General features: G+C 27.8%; 6 protein-coding genes across 6 annotated transcripts; all 6 read left to right on the top strand.

The window, feature by feature from the left end:
• The first annotated feature begins 1,223 nt into the window (after window positions 1–1,223).
• Window positions 1,224–2,817, top strand: LOC118441958 (uncharacterized). The gene is made up of 6 exons (XM_085655418.1): window positions 1,224–1,367; window positions 1,444–1,712; window positions 1,789–1,971; window positions 2,041–2,287; window positions 2,534–2,623; window positions 2,704–2,817. Exons 1-6 carry the CDS (start codon window positions 1,224–1,226, stop codon window positions 2,815–2,817), a joined length of 1,047 nt encoding a protein of 348 aa, XP_085511544.1.
• Window positions 2,818–4,516: 1,699 nt separating this feature from the next.
• Window positions 4,517–5,755, top strand: LOC146873228 (gustatory receptor for sugar taste 43a-like). The gene is made up of 6 exons (XM_085655424.1): window positions 4,517–4,623; window positions 4,694–4,879; window positions 4,963–5,209; window positions 5,305–5,406; window positions 5,479–5,568; window positions 5,651–5,755. The coding sequence occupies exons 1-6, from the start codon at window positions 4,544–4,546 to the stop codon at window positions 5,753–5,755; spliced, it is 810 nt and encodes a 269-aa protein (XP_085511550.1). The 5' UTR covers window positions 4,517–4,543.
• A 576-nt stretch (window positions 5,756–6,331) lies between these two features.
• LOC118442596 (uncharacterized) lies at window positions 6,332–7,948 on the top strand. The gene is made up of 9 exons (XM_085655425.1): window positions 6,332–6,511; window positions 6,589–6,670; window positions 6,731–6,854; window positions 6,934–7,110; window positions 7,179–7,251; window positions 7,318–7,438; window positions 7,558–7,610; window positions 7,672–7,761; window positions 7,844–7,948. The coding sequence occupies exons 1-9, from the start codon at window positions 6,332–6,334 to the stop codon at window positions 7,946–7,948; spliced, it is 1,005 nt and encodes a 334-aa protein (XP_085511551.1).
• Window positions 7,949–9,946: 1,998 nt separating this feature from the next.
• LOC146873229 (uncharacterized) lies at window positions 9,947–11,740 on the top strand. Its single transcript, XM_085655426.1, has 7 exons — window positions 9,947–10,306; window positions 10,399–10,676; window positions 10,746–10,994; window positions 11,055–11,307; window positions 11,370–11,438; window positions 11,499–11,588; window positions 11,669–11,740. Exons 1-7 carry the CDS (start codon window positions 9,947–9,949, stop codon window positions 11,738–11,740), a joined length of 1,371 nt encoding a protein of 456 aa, XP_085511552.1.
• A 2,234-nt stretch (window positions 11,741–13,974) lies between these two features.
• LOC118441951 (uncharacterized) lies at window positions 13,975–15,654 on the top strand. The gene is made up of 8 exons (XM_085655427.1): window positions 13,975–14,096; window positions 14,212–14,486; window positions 14,557–14,742; window positions 14,826–14,946; window positions 15,031–15,072; window positions 15,168–15,269; window positions 15,342–15,431; window positions 15,514–15,654. Exons 2-8 carry the CDS (start codon window positions 14,362–14,364, stop codon window positions 15,616–15,618), a joined length of 771 nt encoding a protein of 256 aa, XP_085511553.1. The 5' UTR covers window positions 13,975–14,096; window positions 14,212–14,361; the 3' UTR covers window positions 15,619–15,654.
• Window positions 15,655–22,098: 6,444 nt separating this feature from the next.
• Window positions 22,099–23,894, top strand: LOC146873230 (uncharacterized). Its single transcript, XM_085655428.1, has 7 exons — window positions 22,099–22,458; window positions 22,550–22,827; window positions 22,894–23,142; window positions 23,205–23,457; window positions 23,519–23,587; window positions 23,647–23,736; window positions 23,823–23,894. The coding sequence occupies exons 1-7, from the start codon at window positions 22,099–22,101 to the stop codon at window positions 23,892–23,894; spliced, it is 1,371 nt and encodes a 456-aa protein (XP_085511554.1).
• Window positions 23,895–24,962: the final 1,068 nt, after the last annotated feature.

Below are 24,962 nucleotides of genomic sequence, written 5' to 3' on the forward strand. Positions count from 1 at the left end.
TAACTGTCAATATTTTCACAATAAACAACATATGACAAATAACAGAAATATGATATTTTTTACAATATATATTGTTTCTCTTTCTTGTTTAATCATGTATCCGATATTTACAAAACGTACAATTCGTTGCAATATTGAAAGACATTAATTAAAGCACATATTAATTTTTCTTTATTTTGTTATATACCGCAAATACTGGAGATATTCTTTACGAATTCTAGGAAACTTCGACCAATCGGAAATTTCTCGATAAAGTCAAAAACAATTTTTATTTTTACGGAATGCATACAAAAAATATAAAAAGTATAATTGTTTCCTTCAGGTTCGTGATTTATGTTTCAATTAATCCAAAATCGATTGATGTTTATCTCCAACGGATTTTACAATTATAATCATACGTTTCTATATAATGTAAATTGAAAATAAAATCAAAGATTTCTATTATCTTTAATTATATGATAATTTAATATTCCTGTGCATATTCTACATGATCGATTCGAATACTACCTTTTTGTGTTATTCTGATTCAACTCTGAGATAAATCTAATGCAATCAATATACTTAATATAAAAAATATTTTAACGTCCATGACATAAATAATGAGTAAAAATTATTCTTCATTCGATAAATATATCGTACATGGTTGGCAATTAAAATTAAGCAATATTATACTTTTTTTTATAAAATGGACTTTACATTCTATATATCACTAAAAGAAGAAAATAAAACGAAAAATACTAAAGGATAGGAAAAGGCAACAAAGATAAAATTTTAATAAATTAATTTCCTTGTGATCAAAAGGTAATATTTATAAGTGGGTTTAATCGAACAAACGCACACATGGAAAAGAAGAGTTACTACCTCCAGCGAATGTAGGTCAGAATAAAGTATATGATATAATCTTAATAGTCATAGTCTCGCATCAAAATTTCACAGAGAATGTTCTACATTCTTTTCTTTTTCTACTAGTTTGGCATACCAAGTTTTTCAATTTGTATTGATATAATGAGTGCTTTTTGGGAAAAAGGAAGAAAATAAATACAGCAGTTTTCTCGAAGAATACTTTAAAAATGTCTCTCCCGGCTGAATTTCGACGTAGCATCAAACCGTTGATAATAATGAATTCGATTTTTACCACTGGTCTGATGGAATATTTCGTCTGTGATAAGATCAACGCGATTGGCATGGTTTATGCCTTCTTCTCTATCATTTTTTATGTTTCCATGTCCTTTGTATTTTCTAAGTATTTTGTATTTACTGCTGTCTTTAAACAATCACTTCTCCTACAGCTTATGTATCAATTTTATGTTTACAACGGTTGCGTGACATACGTGACAACCATTATCAATGGATTTATCAGAAGAAAGGTAACTTAGTTCTTTCTTCTAATTTACTCAATTTATTAAGATTTCTACTTTATGACAATCCCAATATTTTTTTTAGAAAGTTAGACGTTTTATATTGCAAATGGAAATTTGTACTCGAACTATGCAGCAACTGAATATACCGATGAATTTGTCAAAGTATTTTTTACAGCAATGTTATATAATGTTATATTTGATCTTCATCTTAATAACTGTGATAATAGCCGATTATAATTGGATAAAAATATTCGGAATTAATCCCACAATAATTTTTAGTTTTTTCTATCTCGAAATTTATCCCATTATCACATTGTTAATAAGCGATGTTACTTTCGCATTTTGGATAAGGCAAGTATAATGTTTATTATTTATTATAACAAAGTTAACATTTAAGAAATTTTAACGATCCTTAAACCAATAATAGGAATATAAAAATAAAATGTGTTCAATTAAACGAAATACTGAAAGGTATGCTTTCAACTACCATCGATTCCCCACAACATAAAAGAGTACTTTGGATGAGGAACAGGAACAGTAATTCTCCATTATCCATTATTCATCGAACGGATAAACCGAGCAAAGATGTTATCACTATTAAAAAAGTCAAGTAATTATTATTATGTACTACAATTTATAAAAAATTTCTGTCAATTTTTATATTTTTTTCTTATCGCAGGGAGATACATTTGGAATTAATCAAGTGTGCTAGGAATATAAACGATGCCTACGCCTTACATATTTTATTCTCTATATCAACAGCTTTCTTTTTAATCACTACTACAGCTTACCATATATATTACTACTTATTAACTAATGCGTACCGTACGAATAAATTAAATTTCTTTATTTATTTATTTTGGATTTTTTACTTTGGAATCAAGATCATCATTATAAGTCACATATGTGCAGAAACTGTAACGGAGGTATGTTTTTTAAGTATTCATTGTTTGTTTCTTTTGTTATAAATTTTTTTCTCATATTCCAACGATATATTGAACAAAATAGGTATTGATATATATTGAATAATATTTCTTTACATGCGACGAACACCGGAGATATTCTATGTGAATTGTACGAACCATCAACCAGCAATGAATATCGTGCCGAGGTAATAATTGATGAAAACTAATGTACTACAAATTATTATCAATATTTTATGATACTTCTAGATCCATGACTTTACTCTACAACTTATCCAAAATCCACTGTCATTTACAATATATGGCCTTGTTGATCTGGATTATACATTGATTCGTACTGTATGTCAAACGCATAATTTTTATTATTGATTTTTAAACTTATTTTTTTATTATAGACGATTAAAATAAATAATTTTTAGGTCATCGGTACTGTCACAACATACCTTGTTATTCTCATTCAAGTTGGAAACGTACCACCAGAATTTTCCATTAATAATTTAACGTTATCGTCTAATGATTCGAGAGAAATTTGAAATCTATGTTATTTTCATATTAATCTAAGAGTCTGCAGAGTCGAAATATCTTAGTAATCTTTATATTATTTAAATAGTGGTTTGTTTATTTTTTTTTGCAGCACGCTTGCACATTCTTTATACTTCATATATTATTACTAAAAATTATAAATATTATGTGTGCTATGTAGATCCGAAGGGTAGATCCAAAGAAAGAGAATCAAACTTTCTAGAAATGTAATAATATAATAGACACTAATCCGAATATTGAATAAATTCTGTGTCTGTGTATTAACGAAAAACATTGGTAATATACTCAGGACACTTTCACAATCTTTGTAGCTTGAATCTTTTATTTCTTCTTTGGTGGTATTTTCAAAATAATTTTTTTTCTATAAATTATATTTCGAAACGACCCAGAATGTAAGAATTTGGATAAACAGAACTGTAATAATAGATAGAGTACCTCATTTGCTAGTTGCAGAAATGCAGTGAAATTATTCGCATTTTTCACATTCAGTTTATATAATATTAATTACAAATGATTCAATGAAGTAAGATTCATCTATAACTAGGTTGGACTTTTGTTCTATCTATGGCAGAAATTATAAGTGTTATTATAAAATGTTAACAATAATTTGTGAAAATTTTTAAAAAATTTTTTATTTTTAAATGTTATAAAGTTTTAATAATAAATAAAAAAAATTTATGACAGGTTTTTTATATGAAATAATATGGCAAAAGGAGAACGAATATTTTCATTTGATCATTACTGGCAAAAAAATTAAAACCTAGGTAATGTACCACAGAAGAAATAATATCTTATTGATTTTCATTGATTGATAAGGAGGTAAAGTATATGAATATGTATGTATTCCATTTATCAAAGAGGCAAGGACGAATTTGACAAGATGAAAGTATGAAAATGACAGTTTTAATTCCAAGCTAAATACAAGTTACGATAATATTTATTACGAAAACAGTTCGATAATAAAAAGAACAGAAAAGCAATTGTAGGAATTAGTATCATTTAAAAACAGCAGCAAGAAAGAGTTTGATATTCTAAGAAAAGTAACTATGAAGTATATTTTGAAAGTGAAAAGTGATATATTTAATAAGAAAATTAAAAAAACATTTTAAATGTTTCGACCAAATAAATTTCAACGTTCAGTATTGCCATTGATTATCGCGAATTCAATCGTTTGCACTGGCTTATTAGAATACTTCGTTAATCGAACGATACGTACGATTGGTTTTGTTTATATCATATGTTGTTTAGTTTACTACATTACCTTATCTTGTACGTTTATGAATACGGTTGATATTTTTAAGAACGCTCAACCGTCAAATCTTGCAAGAATAATATCGGCAATTACATTCATTGGAAACTCTCTTCTCTACATCATAACAATTTTCGTTGGATTAATAAGAACAGAGGTAAAATGTCTTCTATTAATCGATAAGTTTTTCATTAAGTGATTTTTCTATTATTAAGACTAATATATTATAAATAAAAAGACAGTTGAACAATTGGGTAAATTGATTTTCACAGCGGGTAAAATTGTTTATAAAACAGCTAGAAACTTGTACACAAAGAATTGATGAACTGAACATACCGAAAAATTATTCCTCTCTTATTCGGTATCAGTGTATCGCAGGCATATTTGTTATTTTTCTTATATCAGGCTTAATTATTGACAATATGTATTGGTACTCCGACATCAATTTATCATTTGGCAACAGTTTAATGTTACAATTCTATTATTTCGACAATTATTCTTACATTGTAATGATGGTCATTAATTTTACTTTCGTCTTTTGGATCAGGTAAGTCAATCTTTTTATTTTGTAAAAGAAGAACTTAATGTTACTAAATTTAACGAATGATCTTATGCAGGTACGTAAAGATCAAATTTGGTCAATTGAATGCAGCACTCCTAAATATGTTGACAACAACTGCTGATTCACCACAACACAAGAGAGTCCTTCGAATGAAAGATAATTGGGAAGATGAATCTTCGTTAACTACCATTTGTGGAACGTACAAAACGAATGAGAACTTCGTGAAATTAAAAGAAGTTAAGTAAGTTATTGATAATAAGGCCGAAACGATTAATTATTCTTTTTCGACTTTTAACAATTTTCACTTTATTCTTTTTATTATAGACAAATCCATTTAGAATTGATAAAATGTGGCAGAACTATAAGTGAGGCTTACGGATTACACATTCTTATATCCACGGCTATATCAGTATTATATATTACTCTAATATTACACAGTTTATACGGCAGATTAATTTCAAACGGACATGAATCATGGATAAGAGAATTTTTAAAAAGTTTCTGTTGGATTTTTTATTTCATCATTCAGATTTTTGTAATAAGCAATATATGCGAGACATCGATGACAGAAGTATGTGTCTTTTACAAATTATTCTTTCTTTCTTTTTTATTTAATCCTATATTTAATATTTGCAAAATATACAACTTTTGAAGAGAATTTCATAGAATTACACACTGATTTTATTTATTTTTCTATATGTCATGGCCACTGGAGACATTCTTTGCGAATTATACGAACCTTCAACCAGCAAGACGTTTCGCGATGAAGTAAGAGACAATGCCTGTCAGTGTGTAATATCAAATTACAGTATATACTAAATGTATAATTATTTGTTTCAGATTCGTAATTTTACTTTTCAATTAATCCAAAATCGTCTGACTTTCACTGCATGTGGATTTTACGATTTAGGTCATTCATTTTTATATAGTGTAAGTTGAAAATGCGGAAATGCCTTTGGTTTTTTATATTTTTCATTTTATGAGAATTTTGGTATTATTGTGCATATTATAGGCAATTGGTTCGATTACTACTTATCTCGTTATTCTTATACAAATGGGAGATAAACCAAAAGTATTCTCCAACGATACAGACTATGATTCAACGTCCATAAAATAAGGAATGAAGAAATATGTTTCTTTAGGCGAAAAATACATGGCACGTAGTCGATATTATTTTAATGAGTATTATATTTTGTTTTACCTCACACCTTCCATCTTTTTGGGTCAATAAAGAAAAGAAACGAAAAAAGAAATAATAGAAAGATGAATATGAAATGATAACATCTGCGTAATGAATAATTTCTTATTAATTTCTATGGTAATGTGAAAAGATAATACCTGTAATTTAATTTATTGAATTATCGCGTAAAGTAACACTTTAGTTTCCAACTCTCCTAACCCGAATGTAGTAACGAAATTAATGTATCACATTAAAACTCTGCAAAGAATGTTCTACATTCATTAAAATTCTGCGAACCTCAAACGTCAAGTTTATCGAACGGTTTATTTGAAATAATTAGTGATTTATACGAAAAAGAAAGGAAATAAAAAAGTTATTTTCTTAAAGAATATTTTAGAAATGTCGATTTCGTCGGAATTTCGATATAGCATCAAGCCGTTGATAATAATGAATTCGATTTTCACCACTGGTCTGATAGAATATTTCGTCGAAAATAATATTAACGTGTTTGGTATGGTTTATGTTTTCTTCTCTATTATTTTCTACACTTCGATTGCCAGTATATTTCCGTCTTCCGCGCAAGTTTTTAGAAATGAACGACCATTACTGATACAATTAACGGGCCAGTTATATATTTTTAGCTGCCATGTGTTTCACATTGTTAACATTATCGCTGGAATACTTAGAAGAAAGGTGAATTCCTTTGTCCTTTTAATTTACCGATTTCGTCCAAATTGCTACCTTAATCTATCCTCTATTATCTTTTACAGAAAGTGAGACGTTTTATGTTACAAATAGAAACTTGTATTCGATCTATGAATCAACTTAATATCCCAATGAATTTGTCTAAATGTTTTTTGCAACAATGTTATTTAATATTATTCTTGGTCTTCACATTTATAATTATGATAGTATTTGATTATCAATGGTTAATATTGGTCAAGACAAAATGTTGGATATTAGTTTTTCTTTACCTCGAACGTTATCCCTATTTCGTGTGGTTATTAATCGATTTTTCTTTTATATTCTGGATCAGGCAAGTAAATCTTTTAGTCTGTCATACAAAACCTCAATATTTATCTAATTTAAATTATCGAAGCATAAATTTAAAATAGATATATAAAGATAAAATTTAGTCAATTGAATGAATTATTGAGAAGTATGCTTACGACTACTATCGATTCACCTCAACATAAAAGAGTCCTTCAAACGAGAAAGAATGATTCTCCGTCATTTGAAATCCGTCGAAAGTATAAATCAAATGAAGACGTAATCAAAATAAAAAAAGCCAGGTAAACATATATAGTAAAAGTATACAAAAAGACTTCTTTGATTTTTTTCTATCCTTCATTTTTTGTAGGGAAATACACCTGGAATTAATCAAGTGTGCTAGGAATATAAACGATGCTTATAACTTACATATTTTAATGTTTGTACCAGCAACTTTCATTTTTATCATTTTTTTGACTTACCATTTATATTATTTTTCAATAACTAAGGAGTACCATTCGAAACCCAAATCATTCTGTATTTACTTATATTGGATTTATTACTTTGGATTGAAAATCATAACAATCTGTTATGTATGTGCAACAACTGTAACGGAGGTATATTATTTCAGTATTCATGACTTTTTAATTTTATTGTAATTTTTTTTCTCATATTTCAACTAAATATCGATGAAAATATGTATTGATATTATGTTACATTATGTTGTTTACATGCGGCGAATACCGGAGATATTCTATGTGAATTGTACGAACCATCAACTAGCAATGAATATCATGCCGAGGTAATAATTGATAAAAGCAAATTTACTAGAAATTAATCTCAATATTTTATCATACTTCTAGATTCATGACTTTATTCTACAACTTATTCAAAACCCATTGTCATTTACATCGTACGGCTTCTTTGATCTCGGCTATTCATTAATACATAGTGTAAGTTTAACGCATAATTTTAGTATAATCAACATTTAAATTTATATTTATATTATAAACAACTAATATTGATTACTTTTAGGTCATCGGTACTGTAACGACTTATCTCGTTATTCTCATACAAATTGGGAACACAACACCACAAATTTTCTTTGATAATTCGACACTAACCACTAATCATTTCTGAGAAATTTAATAGCGCTATGAAATTTATAATAATTAGTTTATACTTCTTTTGCGCTGCACGTGCTGGTTTTGTAGCACACATATTGATGCTAAAAGATGTGAATACTGTCATAATATATTTTGTTATATACGACGGACGAAAAAATTAATATATAAATAATATATATGATAAATATTCGCATTACTTCAGATCCTATGTATTTATAACTTCATATTTAAAGTAATAATTTTCCCGCTCGTCTGGCTCGATTATTACTGCATAAGTGTGCTTAAGATACCATCCGAACGACAGAAGAGAGAAAACCTGTGGAAATATAAAATACTGTCGAATCTGGGCCAGCAGATAAAAAAAGCCAGTAAAAAACATGTTACCATTGTGCCATCCGTATACACAAAACACAGAAGAGTATTCAAGGAATTCACAATACGGAACACAATCTCAAATCATTCGATCAATTAAATTCTAGTGCAATCAATCTCATAATTTTCTTCTCTCTCTCTCTCTCTCTCTTTCTCTCTCTCTTGTTTAAAGTTAAAGACGATAGTTGTAACTTTAGTTATGAGCTCAACACACTTTTAATCGGAATATTAAAAAAATCGGTATATTGAATAAAAAAATTGTTACTGTTAAGCTGTGTTTTTGTGTATTAACTAAGAACACTAGAAAGATACTAAGGACATTTTTGCGGACTAGATGGTTTGAGTCTTTTATTTCTTCTTTTGTATTATTCACAAAATAATTTTTATTAATTTCACTTGCGATAAGGCAATTTTAAAAGTAAGTTTTTCAATAGATATTATTATAATTATAGATAAAATAATTTCTCTTTTAGGTGGACTAATTCGATGAAGTTATTTATACGTTTTATGTTAAAAGTATAAATTGTGTAATACAAGATTCTTTCATTTCGTTCTTGAAAATTTCTGGTAATTAACAAATTGTCACAATAGAAATTATCTTTCGTAGGTAAAAAGTACACTCTCTATATAGCACATTGTCAATACACATGCGCACTTTTGATTTATATTAAATGCAATTGAAACTACTCGATTAGTTTAGAAAATGAAAAAAAGAGATCTTATTAAAGCTATCAATAATTCTCTTATCTCCTCGGATCTTTTTTCGTTAATTGGAGTGATATTAAAATATTTGATCTATTACGATACAAATGTCTTAAGTGATCTTGACAAAATCAATAACAAATAAACATTATATAAAGGTTAAACATACCTGTTAAGAAAGACCAATCATATTATAGACTTTCATAAAGGAAGATTTAGAATACAAACTATATCTATTACAATGATTAATTTCTTATTGATCTCAATAATTTCATTTTGCATAATACAACTTTTAATAATATTTTCTGCAAGATAAATAGGACTTTGAAGTATAAGTGTCATCTGAATAAATGAATAAATAATATGATTGATTATAAGATCGAATAGATGATTTTTCTTTTCGAAAGAAAGGACGGCTATTTTGAAATGCATTTTAGTCATTCTTCATCGTCTATAGATATAACAATAATCTATGTGCAACGTAATTCTTTTTATATCTAGATACTTTCTTTGATAATACTGCTATTATTATTTCTCTTTTATACTAAAGCTTTTCATTTAATTTATATTTTATAGAAAAAAATAATGTAATAAGAAATACAATAAGAAAAGGTGTCGAACTTTGCTCATCAAGATTATGATACTTTTTCTTTCATCTTTTCACTTGTCTTACATTTTGTTTTAAATTATTGAAGATAATGATATATTACGATATAGAAAGAGTTATCGATTTGATTAGTTCAACAGTTCCACACTTGAGAGACTCAGAGGCATTACCGTAATGTCCTTCGAGGATCCTCGCACGCGTCTAATAAGATAAGTGGACTAAAACGAGACGAAAAGGATAAAAGATTAGATCTTTTCAAATTGATTTATATACTGTGCAAATAAACGTGATTATATAGTTGACGAATAAAAAATACAACAAAATATCCTCATGAGAAACATAATTGAGAGATTTATAAAACAAGAAAATGTACGAGATACTTTTAGATTTTACAAAATAAAGCACGAACGAAAGAAAAGTTTCGAAGAAGTTTTACGACCGATCTACATTTTAAGCATTATCTTTGGATTGCGTGTTTTTGAATTTCCTCCAAGCCATTCAAGACCGATACTTAGTTTCCTTTATTCTATGTCACTTTATTGTCTTCATCTTGTCGGATGGACTTATCAAGAAGAACGAATTTATAACACTGGAATGTTTGATTTAGATAGAACTATAACCTACGTTTTATCTATCTCAGATAAAATGATGATATTTATTATACTCATATTGGGATTACATCAAAGCGAGGTGAGTCCACAATATTTATGCATAATTATCAATATTAACGAATTTTTTCTATGAAATTTATTAATATTATTCTTAAAACGTATGTTACACAGTCATCAAAATTATTATCCAAAAAAGTAAGCGAGATTGACAAAACGCTTCAAGTGCTAGGTTCATCAACGTCTTTCAACAACATTTACAAAATGACGATAATGAATATAACGATCGCAATCCTTTATTTGTTCCTTTTCTTCATAACAATTATCGTATGGATGACAATATTAAATAATCCAATTTATAAATCGTTCATGTTATATTTATCTCTAATGTTGAATATATATACTTTTATGATCAAATTTATACTTTTAATCGAATTCTTTACTATTATAAGGTATGTACTACTATTAAGAATTAACATATTTCATTTCGATTATAAATTGAAAATCTTTAATTATCTTAGATGCATCGAATCGGAATTTCGCCGAGCAAATGATCTCCTTAGCGACGTCAATGTTTTACCAATTTCTTCTATTGCTTCGGAATTACTTGAACATAAAAAAGCTGATGGTTCCTTACCTATTGAAAGTTCTCTCCCAGTAGATTCAAAAAAATTATTTATCGGTCAGTCGTCATTATGTCGATCACAGTCACAATTGCAAGTTAAGAGTTACAAAATAAATAAAAGCAGGAGGTTGTTACGGACGATCAGGTGAGCCAAAGAAACAAAGTACATATCTATTATTTAGAATTTACGTGAAAATTTCATCAGACAGGTTCATCTAGAATTATATAGAGTGTCGAAAAGTTATAGTAATATGTATGGCATACAGATATCCCTAGAAGTAGCAATATCTGTATTGTTTAACATATACGTATTATACGATCTTTATACAAAATTGGAAAAAGAAACAGGAAACATTAATGATCTGATTCATCATTTAATGATATTCATATTCTGTTGCTCACAGTATACGTTGAAAATCTTTATCATCAATTACATCTGTGACAAAACAACGGCAGAGGTATGTATAAATATTAATTCGTTGTTCTATTTTCTATAATAAGGATTTCATGGTTTTTTTAGGCTGAACGTACCAACGAAATTATTCACACATTTTATGGGCAAAATACGGATTTCGAGATAAAAAAGGAGGTTAATATTTTTTATGAGATAAATCAAGATTTGTATAAATTAAAATTCTTTTCATTACAGGTAGAAATATTCTCTTTGCAAATGATGCAATGTCGTACTGTATATACCGCATACGGTTTATATAATCTTAATTGTAAACACATTTGTTCGGTAGGTGTAATTATTTACATACAATCAGACTATAAACAAAAAAGGATAATAGCAAACATAATAATTTTTTTATTCTTCAGTGTGTCGGTATCATAACAACATACATGGTTATCATGATACAAGTTACCAATTCAATAAAAAAAGAAATATAAATCATTGCGGTGATCCTTCATCTTGCGAATAGTGCAAACAATAAAAATTTACGAATAAATTCTTACATGAAATAAATTGACAAAGTGGAATAAATATTTTTATTTGTAATCTATTGTAATAGCGATAAAATGTAACGTCAATATAATGTTATTAAATAATTTCTTATTGATTTTCCTTTAATAATAAGGTAATGTATATAAATTGATAATGACGAAGAACATATTTAACATGATGCAAGAGATAGGATAAGTAGAAAAGTGGTAATTTTTATTTCAACCTAATATTGCGAGCCATAATAAGTATTATTATTGAAACAGCCCAATATAATAAAAAAATAAACCACTAGTAAGAGTTAGTATTTCGTCAAAACGTCAGCAAGTAGTCCATTGAAACTAAATAAATATAAAAAAAATTGTTATATTTCTTAAAAGTGAAAAGTAATATTTTCAATAAGAAAATTAAAAATTGTTTTAAAATGTTTCGGTCGAAATAATTTCAATGGGCCCTTAGGCCATTAATTATCGCAAATTCGATTTTTTGCGCCAGTTTATTAGAATACTTCGTTGAAAGACAGGGTGTAAATCCCTATGTCGTCTGCCTTTTGTATACGATATTAAATTTTGAAGAAAAAAATGTATCAATGCATAGCTTGATTGTAAGACTTAATCGTCTTACTATTGTACTATAACAAATGGCGATATGATTGCTGAAGCGTATGTAATATGATTCGCAATATTTTAGTATGATGTCCGAATATATCAATCTCCCGCTAATGATAGGTTTTTCGTTAATAAATATCTTTACATATATGAGAGTATAAATTCGTGTGCCTGTTTCTCGAAGATGTAACCCTTTTCTTCGAAGAACCGTTTAGAGTTACGTCTCAGCTCAAATTTTATATCCTTTAAATCGAGTTTTATCTTTCTTATTCTTATTTCCTTTAAAAGAAAGAAACATTTCAAAAGGGAAGTAATCGATCTCCAAGAGTTTGTGTTTTGCGATTGTGATGTATTTAGCTGATCGATTGCATGCGACGCAAGGTTTAACATAGGCTTTGCTCAATCGAGTTTACTTCTTAATAATGAAACTGAGTTATTAATAAATAAGATTCTACCTCAACACGCTAAATTTTGAGCTAGTTAAACGCCAATAATAGCGTCAATAGGAACATGCTTATGAAATTGAGAATCCGCCAATCCGATCGTCGACAGAATCGATTAACCTTGGATATGTAATGATTCGTTTCACATATAATGCAAATCGTCTGCACGATCGTTGAGAAAGCATACTGCGGCCGTACTTAAGGGTCGCGTTCGTTTATGCGGTATTGATAGTTTGTCTGCATATTTCGAAACTTAGGATAGTTTTGGCATTGAATCTGCATTGGAAAAATTTTGGTAGCCGTGGTGATCTGCGTTTGCGCGTTAAAAGGTGGAGTGTGTCTGTAGGAGTGAATTTCTCCATTCATCTAAAAATTTCAAAAATTGATCCTCGTAGGGAGATCTACTCGATCGGGGTTCATCACATGATGTTGCATGCGTGTCATGATGAAGACATGCAGGCAACAAGTATTCATCGAACGGATAAATCGAGCAAAAACATCATCATTATTAAAAAAGCCAAGTAATTATTATTATATACTACAAATTTATAATATATATATATAGAATAAATGTTCTCATTTGTTCATTACTGACAATGAAAATTAACATCTAGATAATGTACCACACAGGAAATAATATCTTATTGATTTTCATTTGATAAAGTGGTAAAGTATATGAATATGCATGAACTCTTTTATCAAAGAATTTGACATGATGGAAACAGTAAGATAAATATGAAAGTGGTAATTTTTATTGCAAGCTAAATACAACTTACGATAATATTTATTACGAAAACAGTTCGATAATAAAAAGAACAGAAAAGCAATTGTAGGAATTAGTATCATTTTAAAACAGCAGCAAGAAAGAGTTTGATATTCTAAGAAAAGTAACTATGAAGTATATTTTGAAAGTGAAAAGTGATATATTTAATAAGAAAATTAAAAAAACATTTTAAATGTTTCGACCAAATAAATTTCAACGTTCAGTATTGCCATTGATTATCGCGAACTCAATCGTTTGCACTGGCTTATTAGAATACTTCGTTAACCGTACGATACGTACGATTGGTTTTGTTTATATCATATGTTGTTTAGTTTACTATATTATCTTATCTTGTATGTTTATGAATACGATTGATATTTTTAAGAACGCTCAACCGTCAAACCTTGCAAAAATAATATCAGCGATTATATTCATTGGAAACCCTTTTCTCTACATCATAACAATTTTCGTTGGATTAATAAGAACAGAGGTAAAATGTCTTCTATTAATCGATAAGTTTTTCATTAAGTGATTTTTCTATTATTAAGACTAATATATTATAAATAAAAAGACAGTTGAACAATTGGGTAAATTGATTTTCACAGCGGGTAAAATTGTTTATAAAACAGCTAGAAACTTGTACACAAAGAATTGATGAACTGAACATACCGAAAAATTATTCCTCTCTTATTCGGTATCAGTGTATCGCTGGCATACTTGTTATTTTTCTTATATCAGGCTTAATTATTGACAATATGTATTGGTACTCCGACATCAATTTATCATTTGGCAACAGTTTAATGTTACAATTCTATTATTTCGACAATTATTCTTACATTGTAATGATGGTCATTAATTTTACTTTCGTCTTTTGGATCAGGTAAGTCAATCTTTTTATTTTGTAAAAGAAGAACTTAATGTTACTAAATTTAACGAATGATCTTATGCAGGTACGTAAAGATCAAATTTGGTCAATTGAATGCAGCACTCCTAAATATGTTGACAACAACTGCTGATTCACCACAACACAAGAGAGTCCTTCGAATGAAAGATAATTGGGAAGAAGAATCTTCATTATCTACTATTTGTGGAACCTACAAAACGAATGAGAACATTTTGAAATTAAAAAAAGTTAAGTAAGTTATTAGTAATAAGCCCGAAACGATTTATTATTCTTTTTCGATTTTTAACAATTTTCACTTTATTCTTTTTATTATAGACAAATCCATTTAGAATTGATAAAATGTGGCAGAACTATAAGTGAGGCTTACGGATTACACATTCTTATATCCACGACTATATCAGTACTATATATTACTATAATATTGCTCGGTTTATACGTTAGATTAATTTCAAACGGATATGAATCATGGATAAAAGAATTTTGTAAAAGTTTCTGTTGGATTTTTTATTTCATCATTCAGATTTTTGTAATAAGCAATATATGCGAGACATCGATGACAGAAGTATGTGTCTTTTACAAATTATTCTTTCTTTCTTTTTTATTTAATCCTATATTTAATATTTGCAAAATATACAACTTTTGAAGAGAATTTCATAGAATTACACACTGATTTTATTTATTTTTCTATATGTCATGGCCACTGGAGACATTCTTTGCGAATTATACGAACCTTCAACCAGCAAGACGTTTCGCGATGAAGTAAGAGACAATGCCTGTCAGTGTGTAATATCAAATTACAGTATATACTAAATGTATAATTATTTGTTTCAGATTCGTAATTTTACTTTTCAATTAATCCAAAATCGTCTGACTTTCACTGCATGTGGATTTTACGATTTAGGTCATTCATTTTTATATAGTGTAAGTTGAAAATGCGGAAATGCCTTTGGTTTTTTATATTTTTCATTTTATGAGAATTTTGGTATTATTGTGCATATTATAGGCAATTGGTTCGATTACTACTTATCTCGTTATTCTTATACAAATGGGAGATAAACCAAAAGTATTCTCCAACGATACAGACTATAATTCAACGTCCATAAAATAAGGAATGAAGAAATATGTTTCTTTAGGCGAAAAATACATGGCACGTAGTCGATATTATTTTAATGAGTATTATATTTTGTTTTACCTCACACCTTCCATCTTTTTGGGTCAATAAAGAAAAGAAACGAAAAAAGAAATAATAGAAAGATGAATATGAAATGATAACATCTGCGTAATGAATAATTTCTTATTAATTTCTATGGTAATGTGAAAAGATAATACCTGTAATTTAATTTATTGAATTATCGCGTAAAGTAACACTTTAGTTTCCAACTCTCCTAACCCGAATGTAGTAACGGAATTAATGTATCACATTAAAACTCTGCAAAGAATGTTCTACATTCATTAAATTTCTGCGAACCTCAAACGTCAAGTTTATCGAACGGTTTATTTGAAATAATTAGTGATTTATACGAAAAAGAAAGGAAATAAAAAAGTTATTTTCTTAAAGAATATTTTAGAAATGTCGATTTCGTCGGAATTATATGCATCAAGCCGTTGATAATAATGAATTCGATTTTCACCACTGGTCTGATAGAATATTTCGTCGAAAATAATATTAACGTGTTTGGTATGGTTTATGTTTTCTTCTCTATTATTTTCTACACTTCGATTGCCAGTATATTTCCGTCTTCCGCGCAAGTTTTTAGAAATGAACGACCATTACTGATACAATTAACGGGCCAGTTATATATTTTTAGCTGCCATGTGTTTCACATTGTTAACATTATCGCTGGAATACTTAGAAGAAAGGTGAATTCCTTTGTCCTTTTAATTTACCGATTTCGTCCAAATTGCTACCTTAATCTATCCTCTATTATCTTTTACAGAAAGTGAGACGTTTTATGTTACAAATAGAAACTTGTATTCGATCTATGAATCAACTTAATATCCCAATGAATTTGTCTAAATGTTTTTTGCAACAATGTTATTTAATATTATTCTTGGTCTTCACATTTATAATTATGATAGTATTTGATTATCAATGGTTAATATTGGTCAGGACAAAATACTGGATATTAGTTTTTCTTTACCTCGAACGTTATCCCTATTTCGTGTGGTTATTAATCGATTTTTCTTTTGTATTCTGGATCAGGCAAGTAAATATTTCAGTATGCCATACAAAACGTCACTATTTTTTTCTAATTTAAATTATCGAAGCATAAATTTAAAATAGATATATAAAGATAAAATTTAGTCAATTGAATGAATTATTGAGAAGTATGCTTACGACTACTATCGATTCACCTCAACATAAAAGAGTTCTTCAAACGAGAAAGAATGATTATCCGTCATTTGAAATCCGTCGAAAATATAAATCAAATGAAGACGTAATCAAAATAAAAAAAGTCAGGTAAACATATATAGTAAAAGTATACAAAAAGACTTCTTTGATTTTTTTCTATTCTTCATTTTTTGTAGGGAAATACACCTGGAATTAATCAAGTGTGCTAGGAATATAAACGATGCTTATAACTTACATATTTTAATGTTTGTACCAGCAACTTTCATTTTTATCATTTTTTTGACTTACCATTTATATTATTTTTCAATAACTAAGGAGTACCATTCGAAACCCAAATCATTCTGTATTTACTTATATTGGATTTATTACTTTGGATTGAAAATCATAACAATCTGTTATGTATGTGCAACAACTGTAACGGAGGTATATTATTTCAGTATTCATGACTTTTTAATTTTATTGTAATTTTTTTTCTCATATTTCAACTAAATATCGATGAAAATATGTATTGATATTATGTTACATTATGTTGTTTACATGCGGCGAATACCGGAGATATTCTATGTGAATTGTACGAACCATCAACTAGCAATGAATATCGTGCCGAGGTAATAATTGATAAAAGCAAATTTACTAGAAATTAATCTCAATATTTTATCATACTTCTAGATTCATGACTTTATTCTACAACTTATTCAAAACCCATTGTCATTTACATCGTACGGCTTCTTTGATCTCGGCTATTCATTAATACATAGTGTAAGTTTAACGCATAATTTTAGTATAATCAACATTTAAATTTATATTTATATTATAAACAACTAATATTGATTACTTTTAGGTCATCGGTACTGTAACGACTTATCTCGTTATTCTCATACAAATTGGGAACACAACACCACAAATTTTCTTTGATAATTCGACACTAACCACTAATCATTTCTGAGAAATTTAATAGCGCTATGAAATTTATAATAATTAGTTTATACTTCTTTTACGCTGCACGTGCTGGTTTTGTAGCACACATATTGATGCTAAAAGATGTGAATACTGTCATAATATATTTTGTTATATACGACGGACGAAACAATTAATATATAAATAATATATATGATAAATATTCGCATTACTTCAGATTCTATGTATTTATAACTTCATATTTAAAGTAATAATTTTCCCGCTCGTCTGGCTCGATTATTACTGCATAAGTGTGCTTAGGATACCATCCGAACGACAGAAGAGAGAAAACCTGTGGAAATATAAAATACTGTCGAATCTGGGCCAGCAGATAAAAAAAGCCAGTAAAAAACATGTTACCATTGTGCCATCCGTATACACAAAACACAGAAGAGTATTCAAGGAATTCACAATACGGAACACAATCTCAAATCATTCGATCAATTAAATTCTAGTGCAATCAATCTCATAATTTTCTTCTCTCTCTCTCTCTCTCTCTCTCTCTCTCTCTCTCTCTTTCTCTCTCTCTTGTTTAAAGTTAAAGACGATAGTTGTAACTTTAGTTATGAGCTCAACACACTTTTAATCGGAATATTAAAAAAATCGGTATATTGAATAAAAAAATTGTTACTGTTAAGCTGTGTTTTTGTGTATTAACTAAGAACACTAGAAAGATACTAAGGACATTTTTGCGGACTAGATGGTTTGAGTCTTTTATTTCTTCTTTTGTATTATTCACAAAATAATTTTTATTAATTTCACTTGCGATAAGGCAATTTTAAAAGTAAGTTTTTCAATAGATATTATTATAATTATAGATAAAATAATTTCTCTTTTAGGTGGACTAATTCGATGAAGTTATTTATACGTTTTATGTTAAAAGTATAAATTGTGTAATACAAGATTCTTTCATTTCGTTCTTGAAAATTTCTGGTAATTAACAAATTGTCACAATAGAAATTATCTTTCGTAGGTAAAAAGTACACTCTCTATATAGCACATTGTCAATACACATGCGCACTTTTGATTTATATTAAATGCAATTGAAACTACTCGATTAGTTTAGAAAATGAAAAAAAGAGATCTTATTAAAGCTATCAATAATTCTCTTATCTCCTCGGATCTTTTTTCGTTAATTGGAGTGATATTAAAATATTTGATCTATTACGATACAAATGTCTTAAGTGATCTTGACAAAATCAATAACAAATAAACATTATATAAAGGTTAAACATACCTGTTAAGAAAGACCAATCATATTATAGACTTTCATAAAGGAAGATTTAGAATACAAACTATATCTATTACAATGATTAATTTCTTATTGATCTCAATAATTTCATTTTGCATAATACAACTTTTAATAATATTTTCTGCAAGATAAATAGGACTTTGAAGTATAAGTGTCATCTGAATAAATGAATAAATAATATGATTGATTATAAGATCGAATAGATGATTTTTCTTTTCGAAAGAAAGGACGGCTATTTTGAAATGCATTTTAGTCATTCTTCATCGTCTATAGATATAACAATAATCTATGTGCAACGTAATTCTTTTTATATCTAGATACTTTCTTTGATAATACTGCTATTATTATTTCTCTTTTATACTAAAGCTTTTCATTTAATTTATATTTTATAAAAAAATATACGTGTCAATTTTTAGTATTGGAATATATATTAAATCTATAATTGTTTCTTCCAGATTCGTAATTTTACTTTTCAACAAATACAAAATCGTTTGACTTTTACCGCTTGCGGACTATTCGATCTAGATCATACATTTATATACAATGTAAGTTGAAAATATATCTTTGATTTCGGTTCGATTACTACATATCTCGTCATTTTTATTCAAGTTGACGGTAAACGTAAGATATTATTCAACAGTGTGAACTATAATTCATCATCGATAATATAACGAATAAATTAAAACATTCCTTTATTCGATAAATCTATGGTATGTAGTCGACATTAGTATAAACTATAAATGTATAGTTTATATGAATAGTTAAAAGTATGATGTCTTGTTTTATATGACTCCTTTTTACCTTGTCTAATAAAAAATAAAAAAAGAGAGAGAGAGAGAGAGAGAGAAAATAAATAATAGAGAAAAAAAACAATAACAATTAATACCTACTTGTTGAATAACTACATATCTCTATTGAATATATCTGTCCCTCGGAATTCCTTGGATAATCATTAAGAAAATGAATAAATAAAAAATACATTGCTACCTTTGTCCGATTTTAGGCATTGTTAGTAAAGTACTTAGTTTTCGATAATGTGTCAAGCCGGACACCTATCTTTCAAATATCAATGTAATAATCCTGGATCCAAACGATTACTAGAATGAAGGATCATGCATGAAATTGGTTAAACATTTCGAACGAATTATTCTGACATGTTCACTACCAATAAGAATATTGCTTTCCCATTCCAGATACTGTTTACTTAAATTCCTCTCTTTTCATTTTTCTTTTCTAATTCATTAATATCTTTGTGGATAGTTCGAGAGAAATTTATTCACAGTCGCACTCATTAGTAAGATAATAACTCTTATCAATATCACCTGCTATGTTTCAAATGGAGATATCCAGGATATCAACTAAATCGTAGCAGTCAACCTTACATTCTTCCAACTCGCAACATCTAATCCTCCGAGTCTTATTATATTACTGGCTCAGAAATAGTGAGCCATTACGACTCACTACACAAAAACACAAAACAATTGTATCATACTACGATAAATATACTGTGATAATTTATATTATATCTATTGTCTCGCATTTATATCACGAGTTTCACGGAATCCTTCAAAAGAATTCGTGTTTTTCCATTAATTTAAACGCGGAGAGCGATATTTTGCTGATAATCTACCACGCTATCCTAGCCTAATACTACTGCTCTTATTTATCGTGATCAGTGGGTCTATAACTCTGACTATTAGAAAAAGATGAGGAAACTTTCTCCGTGTAAATCGACTATCATCGCTGGTTCGATACGAGACGCGTATCTGGAAACGCTCTCATAGTTGCATCCCGCACGACACAACAAATGTTTTCTCTTCGTTCCTTTTTTTACAAGCTTTGAATATCAAGTTTTTCGAACAGTGCATTTAAAATAATTACTAACTCTGAAGAAAAAAAAAGAAAATTAATAAATCTGTTTTCTTTTTGAAATATCTTAAAAATATCTTTATCGTATTTTATTGTATAAGAACTATCGATCAATTGAATACATATTTGTCTATATATTTTTGGCAACAGTATTATCTAATATTAGTCTTAGTTTTCATCTTAATAATCATGATAATGATCGATTATAAATGGTTAAGATTATTCGAGTCTAATACCTGATCAATTTTGATGTATTTAACAATATTTAACATTTATCATATGTTTAGTGATCAATATTACTTTCATATTTTGAATGAAACAAGTAAATTCTTTGTAATTTATTGTGAGGAAATTCAATATTTATAACAAATTTGATCAGACCTTGAATATAAAGTAAGTATATAAAAATAAAACTTAAAGTCAAAGAGGGATTTAAAACAAAGACAAAGAAGGATTTAAAACACAGACAATATCTAGTAAAATGTTTCTACTCTATTTCTTGTTAATCTCTCATTTTGCACAATACAATTCTTAATAATACTTCTTACAAAATGAATACAACTTCGAAGATATCATTTGAATAAATTATTCAAATAATTAATATGATTAATCATAAGATCGACTAGATAATTTTTCTAATCGAATAAAAGTAAGATTATATCAAAATATATTTTAATCATTCTTCGTTGTCTATCATAGTGAACTACATGCGACGTAATTTTATTATATCTAGACGATCTATCTGTCATTATTGCTATTGTTATTCTTTTTTTATGTTAAAGGTTTTCATTTAATATGTATTTTATAAAAAAGAAAAAAAAAAGAAATAATATAATAAGAAATACAATACAAAATGATATCGAACTTTCCATTTCATCGTCTTAGACATTGCTACGAATTATTCAAGATAATAATACATTACGAAATAGAAATAGTTATCGACTTAATGAATTCTACAGCGCCACACTTGAGGGACTCAAACGCATTACCGTAATATCCTTTGAAGACATCTCATCGGACTACGTTCGTGTTTTACAAGATAAGAAAAGAAAACAGGAATAAAAGAATAAAGTCATCGATCTTTTCAAATTAATTTATCTATTATACACATAAACGTGATTTAATTATCGACGATCAGAAAAGATGAGGAAGTAATCATGAAAAATTTAATTGAGAAATTTAGAAAAAAAGAAGAAGACCGAAGTATCCCTAAAATTAACAAAACGAAATATGAGCAATCAAAAAGCATAAATGATATCTTACGACCGATCTATATTCTAAGCATTATATTTGGATTCCGCATTTTTGGATATCCTCGAAGCTATTCAAGAACAATACTTAGTTTTCTTTATTCAATGTTACTTTGTTGTATGTATAACACTGCATGGTATTATAATAACGGACGATTATATAACACAAAAGTGTTTAATTTAAACGAAACTATAGCTCATCTTATATATATCATTAATAATATACTGATAATCATTATACCTGCTATAGGATTATATCAAAGCCAGGTTAGTCCAAGAAATTTGTATGATATATTATTATTAACTGTTTTTCAATGTAATTTTAATCAATAATTTTCGTAAAATGAACAAAGCACAGATGTTGAAATTATGTACAAAAAGGATAAATGAGATCGACAAAACGCTTCAAACATTAGGCTCATCGACATCTTTCAACAGTATTTATAAAAGAACGATAATAGAAATAACGATCACTATCCTTTATTTATTCCTTTCTTGTACGATAATAATTGTAAATTGCATTTTAAAAGATCAGCAAATTTATAAATCTACCGTAATTTATTGCGTAATATTTCAACATATATACAGTTTCATGATCAAATTTATATTGATTTTTGAATTCTTTACCCTTGTAAGGTACGTAATGATATTGAAAATATTAATTCATTTTTATTGTAAATTAGAAATTTTTCAAAATCGCAGGTGCATCAAATCGGAATTTCAACGAGCAAACGAACTTCTCAGCGACATTAACATTCTACCGATTTCTTCTATTGCTTCAGAATTAATTGAACACAAGGAAGCTGATGGATCTCTGTCAATTGAACGATTACTCCCTGTTGATTCCAAGAAATTATTTACCACTCTACCGTCATTACGTCAAGCGCAATTACAAATGCAAGTTTCGAATCTCAGAATAAGTAGAAGCAGAACATTGTTACGAACAATCAGGTGAGCCAAACGAACCAGATAAAAGTACATTTAGAATCTTCGCGAAAATTTAATCTTCTTAGACAGGTTCATCTGGAATTACACAAAATGTCGAAAAATTTTAGTAATATATACGGCATACAGATATCCCTAGAAATGGCAATATGTGTTTTGCTTAACACATATCTGTTATATTGTTTGTATATATTGTACCAGGAAGAAATACAGAATATTTCCGAAATGATTTTTCAATCCATTATAACGATATTATTCTGTTTACAATATTCAACAAAGATTTTTGTCGTTAGTTACATCTGTGACAAAACAACGAAAGAGGTACAATGGATAGCATTGGTTTATCGTTTTATTTTGTATAACGATTTCATGATTTTTCTAGGCTGAACACACCAACGAAATAATTCATACGTTTTATGGACAAAATACGGACTACGAGATAAAAAAAGAGGTTGATATTTTCACGAAATATTTCAAGATATAAATGAATTAATATTGATATATTTATAGGTGGAAATATTTTCTTTGCAAATGATGCAACGTTCTACCGTATATTCTACATTTGGTTTATATAATCTTAATTGTAAACACATTTGTTCGGTTGGTACTATTATTTACTTCTCAATTACGTTATAAAAATAAATTAGAAAATCAGAATAAACGTAATTAACTATATTGTTCTTTAGTGTATAGGTATCATAACGACATATATAGTTATCATGATCCAAGTAAACGATTTAGTAAAAAGAGGATCATAAATTATTCCAATAGTCCTTCGTTCTGTCTATTATACAAACGATAAAAGTATTATTATAAAAATGTACGATTAAATTTTTTATGAAATAAAATGACAATGGAGACTAATTGGTCCTATTTGTTGTCTATTTTAATAACAACAAAAATTAACGTTAATATAAGATCTCCCTTAAGAAATAATTTCTTATTGATTTCGATTTGATAACGATAACGATAATATGTACGAATAAAAACTTGTATACGAGTGATGAAGGAATTGAACATATCCGGAAATTATTCTTCTCTCTTTCAGTATCAGTGTATCGCAGGTATATTTTTAATGTTTTTTTCATCAGGCTTATTTTTTAAAATATCAATAATATTTGGTTTTCCGAAATCAATTATTTATATACAGTTTGAAGTTATAGTACTATTACTTAGACAATTATCCTCTCATCGTAACAACAATTATCAACTTTACTTTTGTCTTTTAGATCAGACAAGACAATCGTTTTACCTATTACGTAAGGAGGTAAAATTTATTAAACAATAACGAGTGATCTCAAATAGACATATAAAGATCAAATTTTCTTTCTTTTCTGTATTAATAAAAAAAAAAAAGAAAATAATAAAAAAAAAAGATAGAAAGAAGAATAGTAAAGGATAACATCTATCCAATTAATAATTTCTTATTTCTTAACTTTTACGAGATAATACTTGTTAACCCACTTGATCGAACGATCGCACAAAAGAAAAAGGTAGTTTCTACCACCTCGAAGCTGAACATAGATTCGAATAATATAGAAATAGATATTCGATTAGTATAATAAATAACTAAAAATAAGCGTTTTCATAAATGTTAACAATTCTACAAAGTTTGTCGATCCTTTTTAGTGGATTGATGAAATAACATATATAATTATTATATATAAATTTATATATAAATTTATAAAAAATAAATTATTAAAAAAATTTATATATAAATATATATAAATATAACATATATAATATAACGTATCTAATTATTATGACAAAAATGTTTGAGAAATGTCTTAGTTAACGAAATGAATAAAAAATTAATATCGTACAAA

The sequence above is a fragment of the Vespa mandarinia genome, chromosome 2, assembly GCF_050613455.1.
Source record: "Vespa mandarinia isolate Hongniang chromosome 2, ASM5061345v1, whole genome shotgun sequence".
NCBI classification, from domain to species: Eukaryota; Metazoa; Arthropoda; class Insecta; order Hymenoptera; family Vespidae; genus Vespa; species Vespa mandarinia.